Source organism: Pongo abelii, chromosome 7, assembly GCF_028885655.2.
Source record: "Pongo abelii isolate AG06213 chromosome 7, NHGRI_mPonAbe1-v2.0_pri, whole genome shotgun sequence".
Taxonomy (NCBI): Eukaryota; Metazoa; Chordata; class Mammalia; order Primates; family Hominidae; genus Pongo; species Pongo abelii.
The window spans coordinates 77,231,101-77,257,538 of NC_071992.2; the positions used below are offsets into that span (position 1 = coordinate 77,231,101).

The following is a 26,438-nucleotide window of genomic DNA, read 5'->3' on the forward strand; positions in this document are numbered from 1 at the left end:
GGTTATGAAAAAAAACTCCTGCAGCTAGCTCCATGTCTGCCTAGAGGGCCACTCAGTTTGGTGCTTGAAACCTCAGGTCCTGCTGGCGTAGGCACCTGCGGGAATCTCCTGGTCTGCGGGTTGTGAAGACGATCAGAAAGGCGTAGTATCTGGGCCAGAGTGCACTGCTCCTCAGGGCACAGTCCCTCATGGCTTCTCTTGGCTAGGCGAGGAAGTTCCCTGACCCCTTGAGCTTCTCAGGTGAGGTGATGCCCCACCCTGCTTCGGATGGCCTTCCATGAGCTGCACCCACTGTCTAACCAGTCCCAATGAGATGAGTCAGGTACCTCAGTTGGAAATGCAGAAATCTGTGTTGATCTCACTGGGAACTGCAGACCGGAGCTGTTCCTATTCAGTCATCTTGTCAGTCACCCGTCTCATCACAGTACTTTTAACAACTGACTACTTACTCGCTTTTCCTTGCTACCAATTTCATTTTCTAATTTTCTCCTTTGAGAACCCAGAGGGACACTATTTGGTTTTACCAAATAGTTTAATGGTTGTTTAAAAATCCTCTCAATTTCTTGAATAAAAATGTACAGGAAAAAGTAGAGTCATGTTCATAGTGAGATGTAAGCTTGTCTTAGTGATTAAAAAAATACAAATTGTACATTTATGTATCTTGGTGTAAGTATTTGGTGATTTTATATGATATTAATATATCATGAACAACTAAGAAAAATCTATCATTCATGTTTCTGAAAAATAGTTCATTCCATATTAGCCTGAGTTAATGTATTTGTGTTAGGTTTTCCATTTCTGATGGGCAATCTGTTCAGTACTTCATATGCTTGCTGTATATGCATCACACATTTGAATAAGATTGTTTCTTATTTTTAACTAGAAATAATCCTAGATGTACAGAAAAGTTGCAAAAGTAATACACAGAGATCCCATTACCTTTTACTCACCTTTCTTAATGGAAACCTTTTACAGAAACATAATGCAATAATATAGGGCTGATTCTTGAGCCAGACAGGTGTGAGAAAATCTACTCTAAAAGTTCATTATATGATAGTAATAGCCTTGCTGCATATGTTATAGCAGTGCTTCCTTTGTTTGAAAACGGGAGGTAATGGGGGCAGTATTCTCTGTACTTTGGAGTGCTTAATGTAATCAAATAAATACACACATGCATGCTTACAGAAAACGTTAAGGGTGGCATCAGGATTTGCAGAGACTGTATTTGTGTTTTCTTTTCATTTCAATCATGTTACCCTCACTCTTACTTTGTTACTGTCAATTGTTGGGGCTCTAGCCTATGAGGACTTGTCTGATCTGACCTCCTGAAATCTTGAAAGCAGAGAGTAGCTGAGTTTTTAATGGTTGTAATGAATTGTTTGAATCTCTGATATGAGGACTCTGACACATGGCTCCCAAGATACACAGTATGCATGTTCGTTGCAGAGAAATCCCCAGTGGTTGCCAATACTTAACAATAAATTAAGCAGTGAGGAATTCTTGAACTTGCCAATGTTGGTTGGGGCTGCTCACTGCGTGACATTAAAAAAACACTAAATGGGCCAGGCGCGGTGGCTCATGCCTGTAATCCCTGCACTTTGGGAGGCCAAGGTGGGTGTATCACCGCAGGTCAGGAGTTCGAGACCAGCCTGGCCAACATGGTGAAACCCCGTCTCTACTGAAAATACAAAAATTAGCCGGGAGTGGTGGTGGGTGCCTGTAATACCAGCTACTCAGGAGACTGAGGCAGGAGAATTGCTTGGACCTGGGAGGCGGAGGTTGGAGTGAACCGAGATTGCACCATTGCACTCCAGCCTGGGCGAAAAGAGTGAAACTCTGTCAAAAAAAAAAAAAAAAAAGAAAGAAAAAAAAGAAAAACACTAAATGTGTATCATTGCAATACTAATTATCATAAAAGTTAATGTTAATTGAGGCTTATTATTAACCAAAACAGAAATGGAAAAAAGGTGCTTGGCTATATCTTTCCAATTGCAGAACTAATTATAAGTAACATTTATTCAATCAAAATATACCAAAGAACTTTTCTTATCCTTTCTCCTTTGGTTTCTCCCACTCTACAAGCTTTCCAGTGACCTTAGAAACACCCCCACACCATATGTCCATCTCTAATTTCTTTCTTATCTCCCAATAAAACAGCCATCTCAGGGGCATTTTTAAATGTTTATATGTAAAGTGCTCAAAATATCAAGAAATATCTATCTTTTTAGAGAGTAAGAAAATATAAAAAATATAACAGCATTTTTCCCTTGTGCATGCCTCCAACATTCATATATTCAATGCTATGCATAATAAGTGAACCAATTCTAGCAAGAAGGATGGTCTCAATAGCCACGCAATGGCACACTTATGTTCTGCAGCCCTCTGCAGGCATGCTTCAAACTAGCCATACATGTATGTCCACATTTTGTTCCAGTGTAAACCTTATCTTTGCTCCACCTGAGCTGGCATACTGCTTTGAAATGTCTGTCAGATAATCATGAAGTGAAGCCAGTTCTAGGAGAAGATGTAGAGAATTATAATTTGCTTGCTCCATGAGGGCCCCAAGGAGGTGCTCAGAATTAAGCAGGCATCAGAGGAAACACACATATTTACTAATACATTGAAGAACTTTTCACAATGGAGGTAGAATGCTTAATCAGGCAATAAACTATTCAACTCAATAAAAATGCAGAACTGGGAGGCTTATACAAACAAACAAAAAACAGTGCAATAATTAAGGAGTAATTTTAATTCAAAACAATCTTAATTTAAGGAGAAACTTAAAGCTGGTGTCCCATATCCAGTATTTGAAAGTGAACCCCCAAAAGTTGGGAATCTGGAAATCTGCACTTCCAGATCTGGCCTCTGGATGTGCTGTCTCCCCCAAGTTATCTGCTAGTTTCGACAACTACAACTCACTCCTCCTTTAAGGGAGATAGGACTGAAGTTTCTCAAAAGGAATTTCACCAAGAAATAAAAACATAGAAGAGATAGACATGAGACAAAAACAAAACAAAACAAACACACAGACTCAAATGGCATTAAGGAGTGTTTATACATATGTTTAATACTCACTACATACTATATATGTGCACGTATACATATATGTTCAACATGATGTGTGAAGTATTATGCTAAAAATGTACACACATTGTTCTTCATGCAACAAATATTGAATTTAACTACTGTTATAAGCACTGGGGAAACAGCTTTGTATTTGAGTTGGGGAGACAGGAAATCATACAGTAAGCAAACAATCAGTTTGAAGAAAAATAGAGTGACTGGTGTATTATTTTAGAAGGCCTGTTAAGGCCTCCATGGGATGTGACATGAGGCTGAGACCTGCATGAGCCAAGGCCGTAAACTCCACAGAGACAGGCAATGGGCAAATGCTAAGGCTTAGCCCTCTGGGGCAAGTCATTTTTATCACACCCACTTTACGTATGGGGAAAATAGGGCTCACAGGGAAGCAAAATGGCTTCTCTGAGATTCTATGGCCAAGAAGCAGCATGAACAGCCATATAGCTGATGGACTGTTCTACTTAGATTATTTCCTCTCCAGTTGGTTTTACCAAACTCCTGTTCAGGCCCCACCCTTTCCATCACTCTGTCATTTTTTAGTCTCATTTCCTCTCCCCAGGAGACTGGTAATTCCTCTTTTAAACATTCTCTAACTCTCACAGGAAGAAAACTTAATGACAGCAGTTGGCACTAACCTCTTTCAGACGGAGTGCTACTTTATGCCTGCATCTGCTCTCCCTTCTCACCTGTAAGCCCTTGAGGGGAAGAGAGGGAGTGGTACCATTTACCTTTGCAGAGCAGGCAACTAGCACAGCCCTTTGCATAGAAGCAATTAAGAAATGAACTTGTAAGAAGTATTTGAGGGAAGGATGGAGAAAAGAAGGAAAAAAAGGAAGGGAGAAAGATTTTTAGTTCAGGATGTAATACAATTTAGAAAATGAGAATAAGAGATTGCAGAGAGAAATGAAGGTAGCTTCACACAATTTCTAGACTTCTTATTAGCATTGTGTTATCTTTGTTTCTTGTTTAAATGCATTTAGTACAAATGCATTTTTCAACGTCTTAAATTACACAAAGAAGAAACTCCAATATGAGGCTATCAGTAAAGGCAGCAATGGGAAAGGGAGAGGTACAAGGGACCCTCCTGGTCTCCTAAAATCATACCACATGGGTGGTACTAACTCTGAATGTTAGATCAATGCACATTATTACACCTGCTTATGAGGGAACAGTTAGCTTCCCTGTGGATAACTGCTATTTGTGTCCCAAGTTTCAGAGGCAGCATAGGGAATATGTAAATCCAGGAGCTCTAGAGTCAAATTCCCTGGCTTTGCATTCCTCTTCCTGGTTTAGCAGCCAGGGGAGCCCCTCCTCCTGTTTCCCTATCTTTTCAATGATGATGCTCACAGCACACACCCCATGAGGTTGCAGTGATGATTAAATGAGTGAACACACATAAAGTACTTAGATGGGTGTATGGCACCTGGCAAGGACCCAGTGCAGGTTAGCTGCTAATATGGTACTTCCTAAATAAATAAAATCATGACAAAGTATACTGGGGTAAACATATGTAATTTGGAGAGAAGGAAGTGTCAGTATTTTTATTACCATCATTCATCACAGTCTCTGGAGATGAAAAGGTTACAATTTCCGGAAGTTATAGATAGAAGACTTGTTCATGTCCTCTCGCTTTTCAGCTGCTTCCTACAGCTTTTAGAGGGGTCAATGGCCTGAGATGTTCTGCAATGTCCTTTTCTACATGCTAAACTACTTATTTGTCAGTGTTCATTTTTTCCTATTGTTTTCATCCATCAAGAATGATGACGAGTATGTGGATTGTGCATAAAGGCAGCGTGCTCACATGATCCTTGATCACTGATGTCTTAAAGCTTGAATTAAAAAAGGAGGAGGAGTTCTGACTGGACTTCTCCCTTCTCCATGATATTATCAGAGATGGAATGTAAACAATGAATGTTCTTGACCCTTTTAATAACCCAAATCCTGAGGTTATTCATGTGTCCCTACTAGAATTTCAAAGATGCGCAGACTTCCTTGGGAATGATAATCGTCTTAAATTATAATTATAAACATAGATCCTGAAGAAACGTTTCAGAAAGGATAAAAATAAAAATAGGACTGCTTTTAACACCTGAACTAACGGCTTGAGCAGTTTCCATGTCTGGAGTGGAAGTATTAAAAACGCAGAGATGTCTTGTCTTTTCTTACCAACCTACCGCCAAGAACCCAGAAGGGCAGCAGTGGGCTAGAAACAGGGTTTCTGTGCCAAATTCTGAAAACAGCCTTTTCCGAGATAATTGGCCTGCAGGCTTGTTCCCTGTTCTGGTGTGCTTTTGAGCTCCTTGCGCAGTTCCACCAGGTACAACAAATGCGCCCATAAAATCTGTCTTTGAGTCCTGATGAAATTTCATCCTCTGCAGAACGCCTCTGCTCTGTTTTATTAAGTGGGAGAGAGCAGGAGAGTTTCCACAGGATTCACAGAGAGTTTGTCCGTATCTTAACTATCCGAGATCTTCTTTCCAAATCCTTCTCAATTTATTTCTGTGAAGATATATTTATACCTATTCCGGAAACCTTCTCCATTTCTAGAAAAAGCTACGCATCTTCTTCTTCTTCTACTTCTCTTTTCTCCCTCCCTTCCTCTACTTCTCTTTTCTCCTGATTTCAAAGGGTCTACTAGATAAGAACCTTAAGCCAGGTCTCCCCGCGGCGTCCTGGCTAGTCCCGGCGCCCTGGGCGGATGCATCGCTGCGCCGCAGCGCCCCTTGCCAACCAACTCTGTCCAACTTTCCCTTTCAGACTCCAGCAGGGGCGCTCTCCAGGCAACCGGCTGTGGCGGGCAGAAGCAAGCTCGGATGGGAGACCCCCGAGCTGCGTGCCCAGCGCCGGCTGAACAGAGTCGCCCGCGCAGCGCCCGCCGACCCCCTCGCATCCGGGCAGGTTTCCGGAGCCCGGCCTTGCGCTCCGCGGCGCCCGCCCACCCTGAGTGTCTCGCGTCCCGGCCCTTCCTCCTCAGAACCCAAGCTATCTCAACTCCCATCCTCGCCACCTCTGGGGCAGCTCAACTAAGCCGTGTCCCCTCCCTTGCAAACGCGTCCGACCACCCTCCCAACCCCCAGCACAACCCTCAGCGAGAAAGCCCAGCTGGGTCTACCCAGTTACACGGGTCAACGAGGGTCTCCATCGCCGCCGGCCGCCCTAATTCACGCTCATTCATATTCATTCTCTTTTCTCTCTGTCCCTCTTCCTTTCTCCCCAAAGACTCCTAACTAGACAGGCCGATCCTCCCCAGCGGCACTCCCTTTCATTCTTCCCTTCCCACCACACACACACACACACACACCCGGACCCAGACAGCCCACTCCACTTTCCAGACGCCCACCTCCTACATACTCCCCTCCCCTAAACAGACATTCACCCACTCGCCATCTGTAGCCTCCTTCCAACCCCCCGCCCCGCCTGCCTGGCTCCCCCTTCCCAAGAAGCAGACCTGCACTGTGGGACGCAGGGACCCCCGCCAGAAGCTCGGGTCGTGCGCGCCGCACTGACCTCGGCCCGCCCCCGCTGGGAAACTAACAAAGGCGGGCGCGAGCCCCGAGCCCAGGAGCCGCGAGCGGCGGCCTCGGGGCCGAGGAGCCTGGGCCGGGCCGGGCGGGGACTACTCCGGAGTCAGGAGGCAGCAGCGGCGGAGGACGCGGATCCCTGGCAGTCAGCGCCGCTCGGACGCTGCCGGCACCATGGGCTGCTGCACCGGACGCTGCTCGCTCATCTGCCTCTGCGCGCTGCAGTTGGTGAGTGCCCCGAGCACCCCTGCCCCAGGACAGGTCCCTGCTCCATGACCGGCCTCTCCGACTCCCTCTGCGGTTCCACAGCTCCAGGCAAGGAGCGAACGGGTGAACAGGGCGCTCCGCCCGGCTCCCACCCTCCCCACAGCCCGGCTGGGCTAGCACTGCTCTCCAGCCGCGGGCACTCGCCGGGTCGCCCCTGCCCTGAAGGAGGGCGCGGTCTCACCCCCGGTCCCGTGCGCTGGGGTTCGCCGCGCTCCCGCCGGGCGTCGCCACGCGGTCCGGGGGTTGCTGTCCAGGCGCCGGGGGAGTGAGGGATTTTCCCTCTCCTTGATCCGACACCTGGCTTTAGCACCCTCCGCGTTCCTGCTGAAGTTACACGGGGACTTGCGGACTCTTTCTTCTGAGGATGATTTCCAGGAATGTTGCTTAATTACACTGTCTGGGAATGCCCAGGTTCTGAGGAGACAGAAGCTGCCTCAACTCTGTTAGTGAAGAGTGAGGTGGTTCTTAACCTTCAGCAGGTTGAAAAGTGATGGTTAAGGAGTCTGGGACCTCCAGGAAGGAGATCAGGCTGTGTGCTTCAGCCCCTGCCCTTCCAGTTCCGCTTTGGGTTTTGTTGAAATGTTGCATGTTCAGGTGGCGACAGACTGACAGCTGTCATCAAGGAGAGAACAGAGTGAACCGGCTCCGTTGGCGCGGTGCCTTGCAGAGGGAGTGTGTGTAATGGGAAGTTAGAATCTAGAGTGGGGAAAAAAGGGCCTTTCAGAGCAGAGCAAATGCTCCTCTTAATCCCTTTGGATACTGGACTGGCTCTGTGGTCTATTCCATGGTCACTTGAGGTCAAGGCCACAGACCTTTTGAGTCAGACTTTTGTGTGTGAGAGATTAATAGACATCTCCCTTGCGTTATACTTAAGACAGATTCTGAGTGCTCTGCCAAGCTTTCTTTGAAGCATTGTATTTTTTTTCGAGACACAAATATAAATCTAGTATATTTTGACAAGCGAGAGGAAAAAGCTTGCAATGAACTTTACTTAGTAATGTCATCCCTTGCAAGACTTATTAACTGAGGGATAAAATCGTGCTTTTTAGTAGTTAGTCCTTGTTTACATGAAGGCTTTAGAATGTCTTCACTTTTCTCTTGCCTCAGTGTACCAGTCTCCCATGAAAACCTCACTTTGGATGTGCCCTTCATTGTTCACATAATGCATGCATAATTTATGTATTCGTAGGTTTGAAATCAGTGACTTTTTAAGCCTATTGGATAGTGCTTTCTGTCGTGTGAAATACTTGAATCAAACATATTTTATAGTTTTCTTGAAAAATAATTTTAAAAATTTAAAACAATGTGAATGTTTTCTTTCACTAAGAAAAGAAGGCAGGAGCTTGATTTGTACTTTGGTTTTCAGAAAGGGACATGGCTTATAAGTTGGAAAAACTGACTAAACATTGAGTCAACCAATGAGTCAATGTAACATTATAGATAGGCACGCTGGATTGCATAATCTATAATGCCTAATTTCTATTTTACATGGAAATAACAAGTAAGGTTTTTATGTAGCAGATTTATCAATGCAATTATGATTTTCTTAACAGGCATTGTGATGATAATGTTTTTGAGATTTCATCCATCAGCCAAGCATGCCCCCTCTTTCCACTTTCTCAGTTGATACAAATGCAACTTATTTGTCAAAGCTTATCTTAAAATTCCATTTTTTAATGAAGTCTTCCTTGGTGCTGCAGGTAAAATCCCTTATATTCCTATAATCTCATAGCACTTCGCTTTTTCCTCTGTTATAAAACATTTGATACACTCTTAAATAATTTTAAGTTATTTACACATATTTCTCACCACTAGATTGTAAGCAACTTGAGGGTAGGGACCATAGTATTAGTGATCTTTACAAACTCTGCAAGTTCTTAGAGCTCATATTAGGAGCTGAAACATATTTGCTGAATTTTTGATAATACATAACATTTGCAATCCATACAGGGCTTTGACATAAACATCCTGTGAGGTAGATACTCATTTCATTTGTTTGTAGGTGAGGAAGTTGATATTCATGGAGTTAAACAGTTTTTCCGTAATCAATAGTTTTTGGATGGTAGAAATATTAGGGTGATGGTAAGCATTTAACAACTGGATTATAAACAAAACAAAACATATGTATATATTACATTATAATAGCATACAAGATAATCTTCTTTATGTAAAAGATGTGTAGTTCTCTGTTGACAAATGATAGCAATAGTAAAATACGTAATAGTCTTTGGTGTGAATTCCATACAGCCATTTAATTTTGGCAGAATCTTTTTGCTGAGTTTGACAAACTCTTGGTTTTATAAATCTGACATGAATGCTGGTGAATATTTTTGTATGCTTTAAGAAAAAAGAGGAAAGTGAAAATTTGAAGAAAATATTAGAACTTTACTTCATCAATTACATGAAAAGATTCTTGGCTGAATTGGATAATAGTTTTTAAATACTTAAAAATTATTTCCTCAGTTTCTTTCATAGCTATTGACAATGTAATGTCTATAGACATGACACACTTTTAGTTTTAATATGCATTATTTAAAATATTTCTCCATTATTTAAAAAGCCTAGACAATCAACAAAACAGTAAACAACCACTGATTTGTGGAGTTTGCCAGATTCTTTGGTGTAAATACTCCCATCATGACCAACTTCAAGTATACTTCATATAGCATTTCCATCATGTACATATGATAGGCATAACCTCAGAAGCATTGGTAAAGTAAAACACAGCAAAATAATTAGGAAGGAATAACTGTTAACTATTCAGTACCTTGGTTTTTAGTAGGATTTCTTAAAGTTTGCATAATTTAATTTTTAATAATGGCTGCATTTAACAACTGGCTCACAGAATTCCTAAAAATCTAACAAAACCAATTCTAACTCTGAGCCCATATAAGCCTGCTTCAGCATATCGTAGGGTGGGGATCCCTGTTTCCCAGATCTGGTGCACTTTCTACTGAAACCAACTGTTTTTTTTTTTTGCCGTTTTATGTTTTTTTCTGCTTCCACCACCTGTCAGACAATGGAGATTATGAGGCAGTGAACTAGTGAGGGTGTTGAAAGCAGACAGTGTTGGGAGAACACATCTGCTGAAGACAATCTGCATGCTCATGGCTAAGGCTTAACTGGGAGGTCGTCACATAGATGGTACATTAGTTCCTCCTAAAAGTTAAAGAAACAAATAAAAGCTTTTCATTATCTTATTCCCATTTCATCTGAACTACTGTCTGGAGTGGGAAAATAAAAACTCAAATTGGGAAATTTACTTGGAGAAAACATATCCTTTTCAAGCTAGTATCTGTGGATGAGCTTTGGTTTGCAAAATCTCAGTCATTTTCTACTTTTTTCACTCCACTGCTCTGGCTGTCTTTCATCATTTGTTTTTCTCCAGGCTTCTGCCCTCAAGATGTTTGCCTCATGGTTTTCATTTGTGATTCTCCTGATTTTCCTAGATGAAATTAAAGAGAAAGTGAAAAGTATGAATACAGGCCCATCAAAAACTATGTGAAATAATTTTTTTTTTAAAGAAGTGATTCATTACTGTGTCACTGATTCATCTAGTCATCCAAGAGCCTTTAAGTACATTTTTTTTTGTAAGGATACTTCCAGTTTTGCTTGTTTTATAATACTGTATATACTTATCATTAGATATGTGTAATCTATACATAAAAAGAAACACTTGATCATGTGCTTTTAGCACATTCTTTTCAGGTACCACATTTAAATAAACCTTAATTGCATGGTTTCAAAGTCTGACATGCCACATCTCATTTCAGAGCCGTTTTCTGAGAGTAGCCTCAGTGAAGCACTGAACTAATTTTGGCAGGCATTGTTCCCACAGAGCTTTAGACATCTTCCCAAACTCACAGAGGTCGGACTCTGGCATGTTCAGTGCAACTTTGCCATGTTCAACACAGCTTCGTCTCAGGATGTTATTATTACCCATGGACATTCATTGCACCTTTCGTCACTTCAAGGGGAAAGCCTTATTACTATTAGACCTAGGAATAAGGGAAACAAAGCTCAAAACTCTCACTGGACATATCTGTGGTACCAGAAACCCTACAAGATTTAGAGAAAATAGGCAGCTTCTAACTCATAGATGTATATTTCTTATTGTAGAGAACATCTGACTGGGTACAGTGGCTTATGCCTGTAATCCTAGCACTTTGGGAAGCCAAGGTAGGAGGATTGCTTGAGTCCAGGAATTCCAGATCAGTCTCGGCAACACAGCGAAACTTCATCTCTACAAAAAATTTTAAAAAATTTTAGCCAGGCGTGGTGACTTGTGCCTCTAGTCCCAGCTACTTGGGAAACTGAGGTGGGAGGATCGCTTGAGCCCAGGAGATCGAGACTGCAGTATACTATGATGCCACCACTGTACTCCAACATGGGAGACAGAGTGACACTCTCTATCTAAAAAGAAAGAAATACATAAGTAAATAAATAATTAAATAGAGAACATTCTCTCAAATTAAAGAAAACCAGCATTTTTTTTTCTCACAGTGGAAATGAAGTTTAGTTAACTTCCTTTCCATACCACATTCAAACCATCTGTGAGCAAAGCACCTATGACACTAGAATGCGGAGATAAATGCGTTAAAAGGTGTCTGTAGGGGGGCGAGGTAGCTGTGGTAACATGGTTTTAACTAAGCTCTATGAAAGGTGCAGCTCACCTGTCATAGATATTGGACAGCGAATGCTGAAATATATTTCTTTTACTATGTATTTATACTGATACTTTGGCTTTGACATGGTTTTAATTTAATAGTTCTTTTCTTCTCCTCTGCAATATAATTATTAATCATTTTGTTTCCATTCTCTTTATTTCAATACCGTGGTTCATGTTATGAAACTTAAAGTTAGTGAAACTTAAAGGTTAGTGAAATTCAAATTTTGTCTACTAATGAGACTTGAGTTATACTGTGACTGGTATTGAAACCATTCTGCGTTGGCCAATACTGAAGGGTTACATCGTGAGTAACAAAATGAATTGTGCTTGGGTATCGTGTGTGTGTGTGTGTGTGTGTATGTGTGTAGGTCTAGCAGATGTGTTTGGATACATAAGGGTTCTGTTTTAGATACTTTAAGATTCTGAGACTTGAGGCCAAGTAGCTGTCAGGTACATGAGTGTGGAACCCAGAGGGCAAGCCTTGACTGCATATTTAGAATTAAGAATCATGAACAATATTGGTATTTTAAAGGTCCTGGATGAGATCACCTTGGGAGAGAGAGTACATAGTTGAGACTAGAACCGAAAATAGGACTTAATACAAGGTGAGTAGAGAACAAGGAGCCAGCGAAGGATACAGAAGAAAACGTTGGAAAGAATCAACTTACTTTAAAAATAGGGCTGACATTTCAAGATAAAAGTAAAACAAAACACAAAAAACATAGAGCTGGAATCGTTGGTAATAAAAACGATATACGCCAATAAATGATTATTATCAAATTATATCTTTTGATTTTTTTTCTGAGAGGTTAAGAGCAAAACTATCATTTTAATAAAAATACATGAGTTGTCATACTTTTGTATTCTGTCCTAGGAAGCCAGGTCTGTGGAAGCAAAGTCAACATAGGAAGTGATTTCCATGGCATGTAAATCATGGTACAGCAAGAGAGTCATTTTATTTAGTGAGAATTAATTAACAAATAATTTTATTAAATGTTTAGTAAAGTACTAAGCAGTCATTTAAATTAGCGTTAACATTAATACAGTTAACATGGATTAGTTGTAATAAATGACATAGACCCTTCAGTTAACAGAGCATTTTGTTTTTATGAATAATTGAGTAAATAACAGAACACTCTGACAGCAAACTGCTGAGAAGAGTGTTATGGGAAGAATTTCATCCTCTAAAAAGATACATTGAAGTCTTAACTCCCCATACTTCAGAATGTGATTTTATTTGGAATGTGGTTTTTATAGAGGTTATTAAGCTAAAATGAAGCCATTAATTTCTTATGACTGATGGCATTAAAACCAGGAAATTTGACACAAAGACAGAAAAGCACAGAGAAAAGACGCTGGGAAGACAGAGAGATAAAAATCACTCATTAAAATAAAAATAAAAATCAGAATGGAAAACACGCAATTGGGACGCTTTGAGGAAAAGATGACAGACAAGATGTTACTGAGCTAGAGAGACGGTAGACCTTCCCTTTTTTCCAAGGTGCCGCATGAAGACTGAGGATTGGAGTGAGCCAGGGATTGCTGGCAAACCCATGGAAGCCAGGGAGAGGCAAGGAGGGAGTCCCCTACAGGCTTCAGAGGGAGTAGACCCAGCTGACACCTGGATTTTGGATTTCTAGCCTCCAGAACTATGAGACAAGTTGCTCCTCTTGTTTTAAGCCACTTGGTTGTGATACAAGGAAACCCTGGGAACTTAATACAGAAAGAGAGCTAGTCTGGAGTATGTTTTAAGGTAGAACAAACCTAGGTTTAATTAAAACCACTTAAATGGTGAAAGAAATGCTTATGTTCAATGTGATATGGATTTGGACTTATGGGTGGCAGAGGTTGAGACCATGTCATGGCAGGAATAATTAGAGTCAAAGGGTTAAGTTCTTAGGCCAGCAGAGGCAACAGGCCAGGCCTGAGGACTCCTGGACAGTGCTGCCCTCATGGGAGTCTTTGGATCAGCAGTATCAGAATCACCCGGGGGAGCTTCTGAACAATAGTGGCTCAGGCTCACCAGGATCTACTGGATAGAAATATTTTGGAGAAGGGCTCGGGAGTCTCAAATTATTGAAAGCTCCTTGCATGATTCTGAGGTAGATCAAGGTTTGGGAACGTTTACTCAAATGAAGAGTTCCCTGGGTCAGAAGAACTTGAAGAGAAAAGACTGTGGATACTTCTTAAGGCTATTAGGTGTAAACCCAATTTCTGAAGGTCAGTTGAGGGCAGAGTTAGCTGAGTTGCCACTCTAAATGTCCTTAGTTTTGAAGATTTTAGGACGGATACTGGGTGTGGTGCCTCATGCCTATAATCCAGCACTGTGGGAGGATGAGGTGGGAGGATCACTTGAGGCCAGGAGTTTGGGATCTGCCTGGGCAACAAAGTGAGACCCTGTCTCTACAAAAATAATAATAATAAAAAAAAACCAAACAGTAAGATGAATACTTGTAGTCCTGCCTCCTTGGAGGCTGAGGTGGGAGGATTGCTTGAGCTCAGGAGGTGAAGGCTGCAGTGAGCTATGATCGTGCCACTGCATTCTAGCCTGTGTGACAGAACAAGACTCTGTTTCTAAATAAATAAACAAACAAATAAGTAAATAAAGTTTTAGAACAGTTGCTTCTCTTATGGAAACTTAATGTCTATGATAGCATGGAATCATCCTAACAGGCTCTTCAACGGATGTGGTCTGTATCAGAGGGACTGTCGTGTTTCCCATCCTGAATAGGTCAGTCACTGAGACTGCCTGTCCTCTGCACATGTAGCATCTGGTGTATCTGCAGTAGGCTCTCTGCTCTTTTAGGTCGTAGGCTGGGTCAGGTTCAGAGCCTGGTCTGGAGAGGGAGTCCAGATAGAAGCCCCAGGAGGAAGTGGGTGAGGTGCCCCCTCACAGCCCCCTTCGACATTGCATCTATTTCTTTAGTCCAGGACAGTAAAGATCACTTTGCTTTTATAAAAGTGCCTCAGGGCTCATACTGCATGGTTTCAAGGTTTACTTGAAGTAAATGGTTTCAACATTCCTTCTAGAGGACACACTAAAATGGTTTTAGACCATATTTGTGAGGCTGAGGAATGTTCCTGTTTCTCTGCTTTATAAACCAAATTTCTTATTTATATTTTTAATTGGCAAATAATAATAGTATATACTTATGAGGCCATTTGATGTTTTGATATATGCATAAAATGTGGAATAATTAAAACAAGCTAATTAACACATTCGTCACCTCACATATCATTTTTTTTGTGGAAAGACATTTGAAATTTACTCCCTTGGCAATTTTGAAATATACAATACAATATTATTAACTATAGTCACTATGCTGTGTAATAGATCTCAAACTAGAGTCCTTATGTTTGTAACCCTGATCAGCATTGGTTTGAATATATCCTTCTAATAAGTATTCATAAGAAAGTTCTGCAATTCTCATGACTTAAGCCTCCCTAACATATAACTATGAAATTTATAACATCCATCAGACCTTTTCTCTCTTAAGCTTCAGTTACTTATTTCACCTTTTATTTTATTAACTAATACTTCATATTCTTTAGGTTGAAACCTAATTTGTTTTTAATTCTTTAGGTTGAAACCTTCTTTCCCAAATTCCCCCTTTAGCTTGCTTGCCCTGCCAAGAGATGTATTGAATTAACTCTCTACAATGCCTGATTAATCTTCCTTAAGTGGAAACTTCATCCTGTCACTCCTCTTCAAAAAAAAAAGAATGTCTCTGTAAGCTGCCATTTAATGCCTTACCAATAGAGAATTATTTCCTACTTCTCCAGGTCTGCATCCTCAGTTCCATAGGGACAGATTTCTATTTCATGAACAACACATATTCATACCCTTGAACATATGTAGTTCAGGCTTCTTGAAGCAAATTTCAAGGTTGTAAAACTAAGAAAACGGAGATGAACAAAATTCACTGAAATAGAAAAAAGTATTTATATATACCTGTACTTTTTATTCTTTATAAAATAATGAATTGCTTTTGTTTTTTTCAAATTATATTCTCCGTTTTAATCAAATCATTTTCATTCCGGTTACTTACATATAGATTTTTGTTTTGCCTAGTCCTTTTTTTTTTCCGTAGGAGAATAATCTTTATCATCAGATTTTGGGAAATAAATTGTTTTCTATCCCCAGAACATCAATAGTCTTTGCTTTTAAAACATGAACTAATTTTATTTTATTTTATTTTTTTACCTTTCTCTCACAAATTGTACCTGTGTTGTAGCAATGTATGTTTTTGGTCTCTAGGATTGGAACAGTTATCCAGATTATATAAGAAAGGAATTTCAAATATTGTATGCTTAAAAATGAGCCAATAGTACTTAATATTTTGGCATTAGGGACAAAATACACATTAATAAAAACATTGCATGGTTTCTTTGCAGAAGTTTTGATGAGTGATCAGGAAAATGAACAAATCTACATGTGTATATTTGAACTATTTCCTTAGGCATTTGTTTTCATCAGGTGAAGATGAAATGCCTCTTGCTTAAAGAATCAGATTGGCTGGGCATAGTGTCTCATACCTGTAATCCCCAAACTTTGAGAGGCTGAGGTGGGAGGATCCCTTGAGCCCAGGAGTTCCAGACCAGCCCTGGAAAGACAGGGAGATCCCACCTCTCCAAAAAAAGGAAACAAAAATAAAATATAGATGGTTGTGGTGGTCTGTGCCTGTAGTCCCAGCTACTTGAGAGGCTGAGGTGGGAGGAGGATCAGTTGAGCCCAGGAGTTCGAGGCTGCAGTGAGCCTTAATGGTGCCACTGCACTCTAGCCTTGGGGACAGAGTCAGACACTGTCTAAAAAAAAAAAAAAAGAAAAAAGAATAAGGTTTACAAACACTTAATACAAATTACTCATTAAAAATAAAAATAAAAATCAGAATGGAAAACACAAAATTGGGATGCTTTGGGAAAAAGATAACAGACAAGATGTTACTGAGCTAGAGAGACAAAGACCTTCCCTTTTTTCCAAGGCCCCAGTATCTGGATGAAACCAAAATAGTGTGAGGAAGAAAACTGGAGCAAACAGCAGATCAGCAACATTGAAGAATCCAGGAGACAAGTAGAGTGTATTTGGCCCAAGGCCTTAATATTAGTTTGTGCGCTCTGTACACTGCACAAAGGTGTTCATGTGTTACACAGAAATTCAGCACTTGCTCTGCTTGCACGAAGGGTATGGTGGGCATAGTGCTGGAGTATTTGTGCCTTTTGGCTTTACATGTTGAGAGTTGGCTGATTAATAACATTGTGTAGATGATATGCAATGGGAGAATAAATATATTACTTATTTTTAAAATAAAGCTGATTAATGTGGAAGTTAAGATTTATAGTATTTTGGACAACAATGAGAAGTTAAAAAGAAAACCACAGATTATTCTTTATTGCTTATTTTGATTTTCTTATAATACTTTCTATGTTACACTTTAAAGTAACATTAATTTTGAAAAAGAGGAGAGATTTTCCAATTAGTGGATGCTTTGAGGTCAATTTTAGGAAGACTATTTGGCAAATATTGATAAGGTTATATTTAGTATAGCTTCTTTCTTAGGTGCATCAAAAATTCATGCTTTTAATCCCCATTAAAACTAATTAGTGTTAATGTGTGTGAACATGCATCTACAGCAGAATAGAATATTAGACTAAAATACTTCATCAATGATTGGTATTCCAAATGCCAATTAAATGGTAGTACAAGCAAATGATATAGCACAAACTATCTAATTTACATTTTTAATTTGATATGTTTTGCAAAGATATTGAAATAAAATGGAAGGTAGGCTATGAATGCCCTGTAATGGAACATTCTTACCTTAGGTCTTGACAGAGTATAGGAGAATAGATATTTTAAGATGAGCATAGTTATAAACAAAAAAAATCAGGTGAAGGCATTGACTTAAGTTGGAGAATGTGAAACACAGCCCTGTAATGGAACATTCTTACCTTAGGTCTTGATAGAGTATAGGAGAATAGATATTTTAAGATGAGCATAGTTATAAACAAAAAAAGTCAGGTGAAGGTGTTGACTTAAGTTGGAGAATGTGAAACATTTGAACTGGTAGGTTGCTGTTCTGTTAAGAGCATCTGCAGTTCATTGAACTGGAGGAGAAACATTTATCCATTGGTAAAGGGAGATGAAGGTGAAGGTGGGTGGGCGGCAGGAGTTGGAGTACTGACAAGGGCTCTAATTGCAAGAATTAGATAGCTTATTGTTAAGGGAAGCAAGGGGAAGATCTTGGCAGAGTTAATGATATTATTCATTTTTTAGATTTTTTCTTTCATTTTTTGCATAGAGTAGCATTCTTTAGAATGCTCTGTTCCTTTATTAACAAGAAGTATTGAAGCAGGATTTTAGTGATCAGTTTCTCGTAAGAGATATGAGCTCAACAGGGGTGACGATAAGTCATAAATATATTTCTGAAAGTTTTTATTCCAGTAATGAGAGACACAGTAATAATTTGGTATTGATTAATATCTAGTATAATAAGAGTTTGCATGTGGGAAGCCATAGGCTACAGATGTTGATTGGTTAAATTGGTTAATTAAGGTACAAACAGGAATGCTCTACACTCAAGTTATATTTCCTGTGCTGGTAACTAGCTGTAAATGATCACAATTAAGACAATGGGAGATATAAATGGTTGTTAATGATAATTCTTTATCAAATTTGTATTTAAAATATAAATTATTCATGAAGTTCTTTCAAATTATAGTTTATGAAAAGTAACGTTTCTTAGCTTCAAGAGGTCCTCAAGAAATCATCTAGAGCCATTGTTCGCTCCAAAGCAGTTGTGTGTGTGATGCTTCAATACTGAAGTCTCTCCTGTTGAATCTTAAATGTCTCTGAGAATGTAAAACTTGCTTTGATTTCCATTCTGTCTTCTATTCATTTGCTTTATATCTGGATGGTGAACAGCAGATGGAGGCAGTCATGGGCTGGAGCTGACTCGTACCAACTGGGGACAGCTTCCTGATAGGTTTCCAGGAATCATGTGAGCTAGTTGTTAAATACAGCTTTATTAAAAATTAACTATATAAACTTATAATTAAATTATATTAAAAACAAAAGTATACATATTTAAAAGTCAACACTTTCCAATGATTTTATTGCAATATACTGTTATCTCTGCTCTGGGTGTTATTTTACATCTACATGGTGCGTATTTTACGTACAATTTGTATGGTGGAAATTCTGTGTAACAGAGGATTATCTATTGAGTATCTCTTCCCAATTGTACATCCAGTGACATCATATTGGTAGCTAAAAATTTTTTATTAAGTGTTTATATCATGGAAATATCCTCCTTAAGCTCCCCAGGCCAGTTGTTAAATTATTTACTAGCATATCACCAGGCAGGGGCTTTCTTCATAAGGCCAGTTTTTTTCCTTGTACCAAATTGGAACTGATTCATAAGCTTTTAATGTAACTAATTAATGCACGTATAGAAAGTATATTTTATAACCTAAGTGTTTTATTTATTGCTTTGAATACATCTGTAAAATTGTTTAAACATAATAGAGAAGTTTTTATTTTCAAAAAATTACAATATTAAATCCTTTGGTTTTAATAATAGCTTTTGGATCTCCCTAAAGTGTTCATGCACATTGCATAACTGATTTGTTGGTAAATGATTTGTGGCTAAATGATTCAGAACTGATAATGGGTTATAGGTTGTACTTCTAGGTGAGTGACTAGAATCTAGAATCTCTCACTATGAGGGAAAGTTATTTCTGCTTAATGAGTGTTGATTAGTTCCCATGAGGAAAGGTGGACTTACTCCAACACCCAGTTCTTCCACCTGTTGGCATTATTAGTCCTAATTAGCTTCTTCCACAAGGATGTCAAGTAATCAATGGTGATATGATTGAAATACCTTTTCACACCCACATCTGGTTCTTCCAGGCTGGGATAATCTGCATTTTCCATTGTCCCCACATTGAAATACTAAATATTCTATCTTGAAGAAGGCTTCAGGAAGGTGATTTATTTGTGAGCACACCAAAACTTATTTAGCTCATAAAATTTCTTTTCTAATTATTTTAAAAAGCATCATTGTTACAATGTGGAACAAAATCCTCTTGTACTTCAAATTCCATTGTATCATTCTTATTTTCATGAGGCAGATATTAATATATTCTCATTTACAGATGAGAAAACTGAAATGTGGGAAAATTAAGGAGTATGTTGAAATTGTATGTTATGCTATTGCTTAAAGCATGAGAAATGTAGAAATGCGGATAACAAAACTGTGTGTGTGTAATCTTAGATTAGATCTTAGATTGTGGTATTGTGACTGCATTAAAAAAGAGAGTCATTCTTCTGGGCTTAGGTCAAACCTGTTGTGAAGAGTAATTATTTAAACAAACAATTTCTTTACATAAAATGTGATTTTTAAAATGTAATCCAGATGACTTGAGTAGTAAGAAGAGACACTAACTCTGGGACACGGCTTTTTCTTTTGTTTTGTTTTGCCATTTCTGTTGGTAGAAGGTAGCTTTCCCTCATTATTGACATCTTTTTTGGAATCCCTCAGGAGGAATCCCAATTTATCCTGAAACAAAAGAATGAAATGCAAGCTTTCTGCAGACCAAGTATTTTGCAGTTTTTGCATGCTCTATTTTCTTCAGCTGATGAACCACTTCTGACAAAGCTTTCTCACTGTCCGGATATAATCTGCTAATACCACTGGAACCTACACTCACAAGTATCTTCTTTCTCCGTAAAAGTTTAAGCCACTAATTCTTTTTGATGTCTGTTGGGAAACTCTTCCTTGGCCTTGTAGTATTGTGATTGCCAAAGATTTGAATGTGGCAGCCAGACCACTGACAGAGCGTCTTGAATGCAGGGCCAATTAGAGGGAAGTATTAGATGAAGCCACTGAACCATTAGGAGGCTTGCAAAGATCCCCTAACAGTCTTTTCATCTACAAGAGAGCTGTGGTTAGAAATACACAGATGGAGTTGTCCTTAGGGATGTGCTCTTCACGCATGTGGTTCTGTTGAAGCATTTCACAAGTAGAAGACAACGTTTTGTAATATTTCACAGAGCCTACATCATACAGAGGCACATTGGTCATCTATTATTAATATGTTTGTTTGGCTCAACCAAAAGTGTCTTTATACACACTTTTTAACTCCTTCCCTACTAATGATACATTTATTAGAGGGCAGAGGTTTTGATTAAAGATATAAGTAATATGATTTTTATAGCTCAGTTTTTCTTTCAACACAACACAAAGTAAAGCATATTGATTGTCTTAGTATATTTTCCTTATTGATGAAAAACTGGTTTGGTATTTGCAAAACTCTGCATGAATTCTAATTCCAAATTCTTGATTTTTGTCCCACTATATTTAGGAAATAATATTGTTTTCACATTTAGAGGACCACATCAAGGCTAAAAAGATAATTGTATTTAAACATATCTGAAGATGTTTAAACTTTATATTTTTATATTTTTAGTTCTCATAAAATTTAATTTGTTTCCAAAATGCTGGTTAATTTTCATTCTACCAAATAGAGGTTTAAAATGCTCTTAGGAGAATGGTAGTCAAAGCTCTTATAAAAATAGAAATGTACTTCTTTAGTCAATATGTAGTTTGCTTTACATTAAATGAAGAGGTAATCTGAAATGTACATTTGGATTAAGTGTCAGCTGTAATGCATATGTGCTTTTCATGGCCCAAAATGAAAGGAAAAACACTGGAGAACTGTTATCCCACAGGCATCAGAATTATGCTGATGAGCCATCAGCTGCTCTGCAGCCATGCATTTCTCCAAGGTGCTCCAGTGAGTACTGCAGGCTGACCTCATGGATGTATGGGTGAAGAATCACAACTAGATGACAGGACTAGTATTCTAGGAGCAATATTTAATGTGACATAACTTAATCCAAGTCGGTATATGATTATGATAGTAGCCAAAAATCAGATGACATTAGAAATAGGTGGCCCAGATTGAAATAGATGTGACTGAAAACATAGTGTAGTAAACCATTGCAAATTTAATAATCTTCATCTGTAGACCTAAGGAATAAAATCATTGAATATTTTTGGACTTATTTTCCATTCAAGTATAGAGGAAATGGTGTTTTGGGCAGGACTATATTACATATTTATATATGAACTTCGATACATGCAATGATGCCAATTTACAAGAAAGCCCTGAGTACGAAGATCTAAACAGTAATAAACTACAGACAAAAGATGAATCAGAAATGTAATGTTTTCTTAAGCTGTAAATATTGGAATGCCTAAATATAGGCTAATTGCTAAATATATGTAGCAATCCACTGAACATTGGTCAGATATATTTAAACAAAGGAATATGATAGTTTCATATTTCTAATAGTGAAGTATTTTTGAAACTATACAAACTTAAAGAGGAAGCTAATTTGGAAATAGTTCAGAAGGAAAAATGAGGGAATTCATATTGCTTAGCCTAATGGTGGATTATTCGCCTCCTAAGGAGCTGTCTCAGAATGTTGAAAGGAATATATTGCCCACTGGCCACCTGCTTCTGCCCTGTTTTCTCCATTCCTGGTGTTATTGTCCCACTTCACATGTTCTGACCCACCCCAATTCCTGAGCCAATATTGACAGAGTCAAGACAGTGTGTATATTATCTTCAGCTCTTCAGTTGGTATCCATTAAAACATTAATTAAATCAAATACTTAAACTTCTTTTTTTTAGAAGTGGGAAGAATAACAAGGTAACAATATTGTAAGATGGCTGACTAGAGAAACTTGGGCACCTTCCTTATTACTCCTTCCCCACTTGGTTCTCCAGCTTCCTTAGTGGTTCCCAGGGCTTGGTACCTGCTAACTGGTGATTCTACCCTATGTTATTGGTCTGGGCCTATGGATATAATAAGATGCAGTTGGAGTTTACTTGGCACCGAAGTTAGCTACAGCTGCTGTTTATGCTCTATGTCAAGCTCTTACTACTGAGAAAGATACAAGCACAGAGGCTTCTATTCCAATTTTTATGATACAACATCCTCACCCTGCAGACCCCAGCTGCAGCTTGATCTGTCCAGCTGTCCACTGTGATGGTAAAATTACAACTCACGGTGCATGTGCCACTGCTCCTGGGACTGTAGCCTGGCTGCATCACACCATGAATCTTTCTCACTAGCCACATGTTTTGTGAGTGTGACACTCTTATGGAGACTCTTAGAGGTCACCTGGAGCAATGTTTTATGATCTGGCCTTTTCCACCCATATGGCTGAGAAAGGAGCCATGTGATATTTCCAACATGGCCACTTTCTTTACCTAAGAAAAGAGTGATATCAGAAGCATACAGCTATGGCAGCACATCATGGATGAAACAGGTACATAAAAGGTGCCATTACAGAAAAGGAGTTTGGCATTAATTTTAAGTCAGTGTATAAGTGATGTATTCTTAACTGTCTACTGCCCAAATCATTATTTAAAATTGCTACCTCGGGCTTGAGAGTACATGCATCCTTCTTTCTACTACTTCTTTGCTTTTCTCTTCATAGTAAAGTCATGAAAGTGACTATTCTATAATTAATCTCTGTTACAAACTGCCAGGCATAATCAAATTCTGTAAACACTTTTGTCTGTACAAGATGTGTTGTGATGCTTATGGAAGAATATTTGGGAAATTATTTCTTTGACGATCTGTAGAATAGAGTAGATTGGGGAAACTTTTGTCTAAAAAGGTAGATACAGCCATTATTGGAGGCAAAGTCATAAACTGAGCAGCTTTCAGTAAACATCTATAGACACGTAATTGGTACATGGCATTGGCAAAACAAACATTTTTAATATTTATACATTTTAACGTAAATTTAGAATAATGTAATTTTATTTAAATATGAAAGTAAATCTATTTTATATTTTATTTGTGTCTTCAAGCCTATTCCCTTCTTTATTCACACTTAAATTTTTAACACTCTGAAGTAGAATCACTGGAAAGCTCTGCATGGTGAAATCTTTTTGGCTGTATTTTTATAGTACACATTTTTATACAAAGATGTGGCATTAACACTGTAACCAGGTGACTTCAGATTTTTGGACACAAGGAAATTTAAAACAATTCAAAACTTTTAACCTTTGTGTGTGGTGTCTTTCCAGTTTAGTTTGAGATTTTTAAGTATCTGAAAGTTAGTGGCCTCAATATGGTATGATTCCTGCATTTATCATATAAGGCCCACAGTGCCAATGAACAGTACCCTGGGGACCTATTTTTCAGAATTTTCCATGGCCCACAAAACTGATTTAAATTGAGTTCTCCTTTGCTTTAAAGGGAATTTGGTCTCTTCACCCTCCTTCTCTCCTTACTGTGTCCCTCTGTTCACTTGTCTCTGTCCTATCCTTGGGTCCTAGAAAGTCTCCTCTTGGACTCCTCAGAGGGGAGAAATAAGGGAACACCAAGCAAGGAGCCCTGGACCCCTCTCCTCGCCTTACTCCATAGGAAATGAAGGCTCAGAGGATTTTGAGTGAAATAATTAAGATTCTATGTTTTACAAAACACTGGAGTCTAAATAAGACTTAATTTGGGAAAGGAGTTATACTACTGAAAACAATCATAAAACCACTACTTTAGAGTGTGACATGAAATAGTTCGAGATTTATGTAACCTTGGTAGGAATTATCACATTAAAATAAATTAAGATTTCTCTCTTCATATGCATGCCTTCTTATTAAATGATGTCAAACCCCTTTTAGTAATATACACATATATGAAAGAAAAACGATTATTTTAAATAGATATTATCAAAAGTTCAGACATATTTGAGGGAAACGTAGCATAAGTTAGTTTTACGTACTGTGTAATTTAAAGGAAATCTTGAGAAATTGTAACATATGTCTCATGTAATAGTTGTAGTTGGCTCCATCTGAGGCAGGAGGCGGGACTCGACCCTGGAGGTGGGGCTCAGACACCAGGCAAGGTTGAGGACTAGCTAAAACATGGAAGAGGGAGAAGCGCCTCTTTCTAAGACAAGCCCACCCGTGTGCCAGGTCAGTTTACTGCTGCCATGGCAACACCCGGAAGTTAGTGCCCCTTTATGCGGCAGTGACCCGACAACTCAAAGGTTACCACCCCTTTTCTAGAAATGTCTGCACAATCCACCCTTTAATTTGTATATAATTAAAAGCAGGTATAAATATGGCTGCAGAACTGCCTTTGAGCTGCTTCTCTGGGCACACTGCCTATGGGGTAACCCTGCTCTGCAAGGGGCAGGACCTCTGCTGCTGCTGTGCATTGCCACTTAAGTAAATGTTGCTAAGACCACTGGCTTGCCCTTGAATTATTCCCTGGGTGAACCCAAAACCTCCCAGGCTAAGCCCCAGTTATGGGGCGCATCTGCCCTGCATCACATCCATCATTGCTGTAGTACAGTAATTACATTTCAAACATGTTTGCATGATATCATATTACTTTCAAAAGCATAATAATTCTGGTTTCTGAGTTATAACAAAATATAAATAGAATTATCTTATTGTGTTCCACAATGACAATTTCGGAGCATGTAGATATGATTCAGAATTGAAGCAATAGAACAAATCATTCAATTTGATTTTCCTGCAAAACAGTTTTCCTTATACAGAAAACTTGCCAGTTTGTTTCCTTTTTAATAGATTACTAAGTCAGTGAAACATGGTAAAATTTCAGTGTTTTTAGGTTAGATATCTGCAGTTTCTTATGTTTCCCTTAATTATTTGTTATGATTCTCTTGGCAGATAACATGTGACATTAATACATTTAATATTATAAGGTGGTTGTCTTCTCTACACTATTATTTCATGCTAATGTTCCACATTGCTTTACTTTTTAGTTAACCTTTTACTATTCATATATATTTTTCTTCTATTTGAAGGATAGAAAGGGTCCTGCCTTACTTGCTTTTGTATTCCCCGCAGTGCTTGTGTCCTGATATACACCTAACAGTTGTTCAATAGGTATTCACTGACTTCTTGGTAAATGAGGTATTATGTTTCCTACACTATCAGGATGATTTTGGTCATAGGAAGCAGAGAATTCAGGAAAAAATTGCTTAAACTTGTGCTACTGAAAGTATGTCCCATAGATTGTTGGTCAGAATACAAACTGTTTATTTCTGATCTGCAAGTAGCCAAGTAATTAAGAGCATGCATTTAGAAACATTTATAGCAACTTTAATGTATCATGACATCCAGTGGCTGGTCATTTATTCTAGGAATTTGTTTTTATTGTATTTTACAATAGTTTTTGTCCTCAACTGATTGAAAATTTAAAAATATCTAATTTCTTAACTACAGGGTGTTTAAGAAGCACAGATTTAGACAATGGGTATTTATTAATAACAAATCTCATATAGTAAGAAATCAAGGAAGAAATAGTTGCTGGGTTGGGATTCAATAATGTTCAACAGTGGTAGGGTTCCCAGTTGATGTTTCTTAGGTTCCCTTGGTCTTCCAGCTTAGCTACAATATGCCGTCAGCAGTTACAAGCCTCATGATTTCACATGAAAATACTCAACTGGAGAAGGAAAAGGACAGATGCAGAACAGCCTCTTCTCTCTCACAGCTCTCTTTTTGTCTGGAGAGAAAGACTGTCCATATCTAGAAGACTGTTCATACTTCTTTCCATATCTAATTGACCAGAATTGGGTCCCTGTCTTCCCCTGGATCAATCCCTGTAAAATGGTCATGGCTTAGTCCAGTGTTATCTATCCTCTGAGTGGGACACCTGGCTGCATGACCAGAGTCAGGGATCTCTCAGCAAGAAGGACTGGAGAATGGCTGTTCTGCAAATTTCTCCAAAGATCTAAAATTATCAGAAATTGACATCACCACTGACAATGTTTCAATAAGTGGGAAGGTATAAAAATAGCTCAAGTTTTATGCAATACCTGTTATGTTAGGTATTCTGCATAACTCTT

At 38.8% G+C, this 26,438-nt stretch overlaps 1 protein-coding gene across 5 annotated transcripts in view; it reads left to right on the forward strand.

The window, feature by feature from the left end:
• The first annotated feature begins 6,027 nt into the window (after window positions 1-6,027).
• Window positions 6,028-26,438, forward strand: part of NKAIN3 (sodium/potassium transporting ATPase interacting 3) — a 799,758-nt gene continuing 779,347 nt past the window's right edge. Inside the window, exon 1 of one of the 5 annotated variants that reach the window (XR_008527972.2) lies at window positions 6,028-6,830. Coding sequence is in view for 4 of the 5 variants with exons in the window: in XM_054561658.2 (XP_054417633.1) it covers window positions 6,777-6,830 (54 nt within the window). In the remaining variant the exon portion in view is untranslated. The remainder of the gene's footprint in view (window positions 6,831-26,438) is intronic. The other 4 variants (XM_054561658.2, XM_054561657.2, XM_054561659.2 and 1 more) reach the window with 4 other exon arrangements.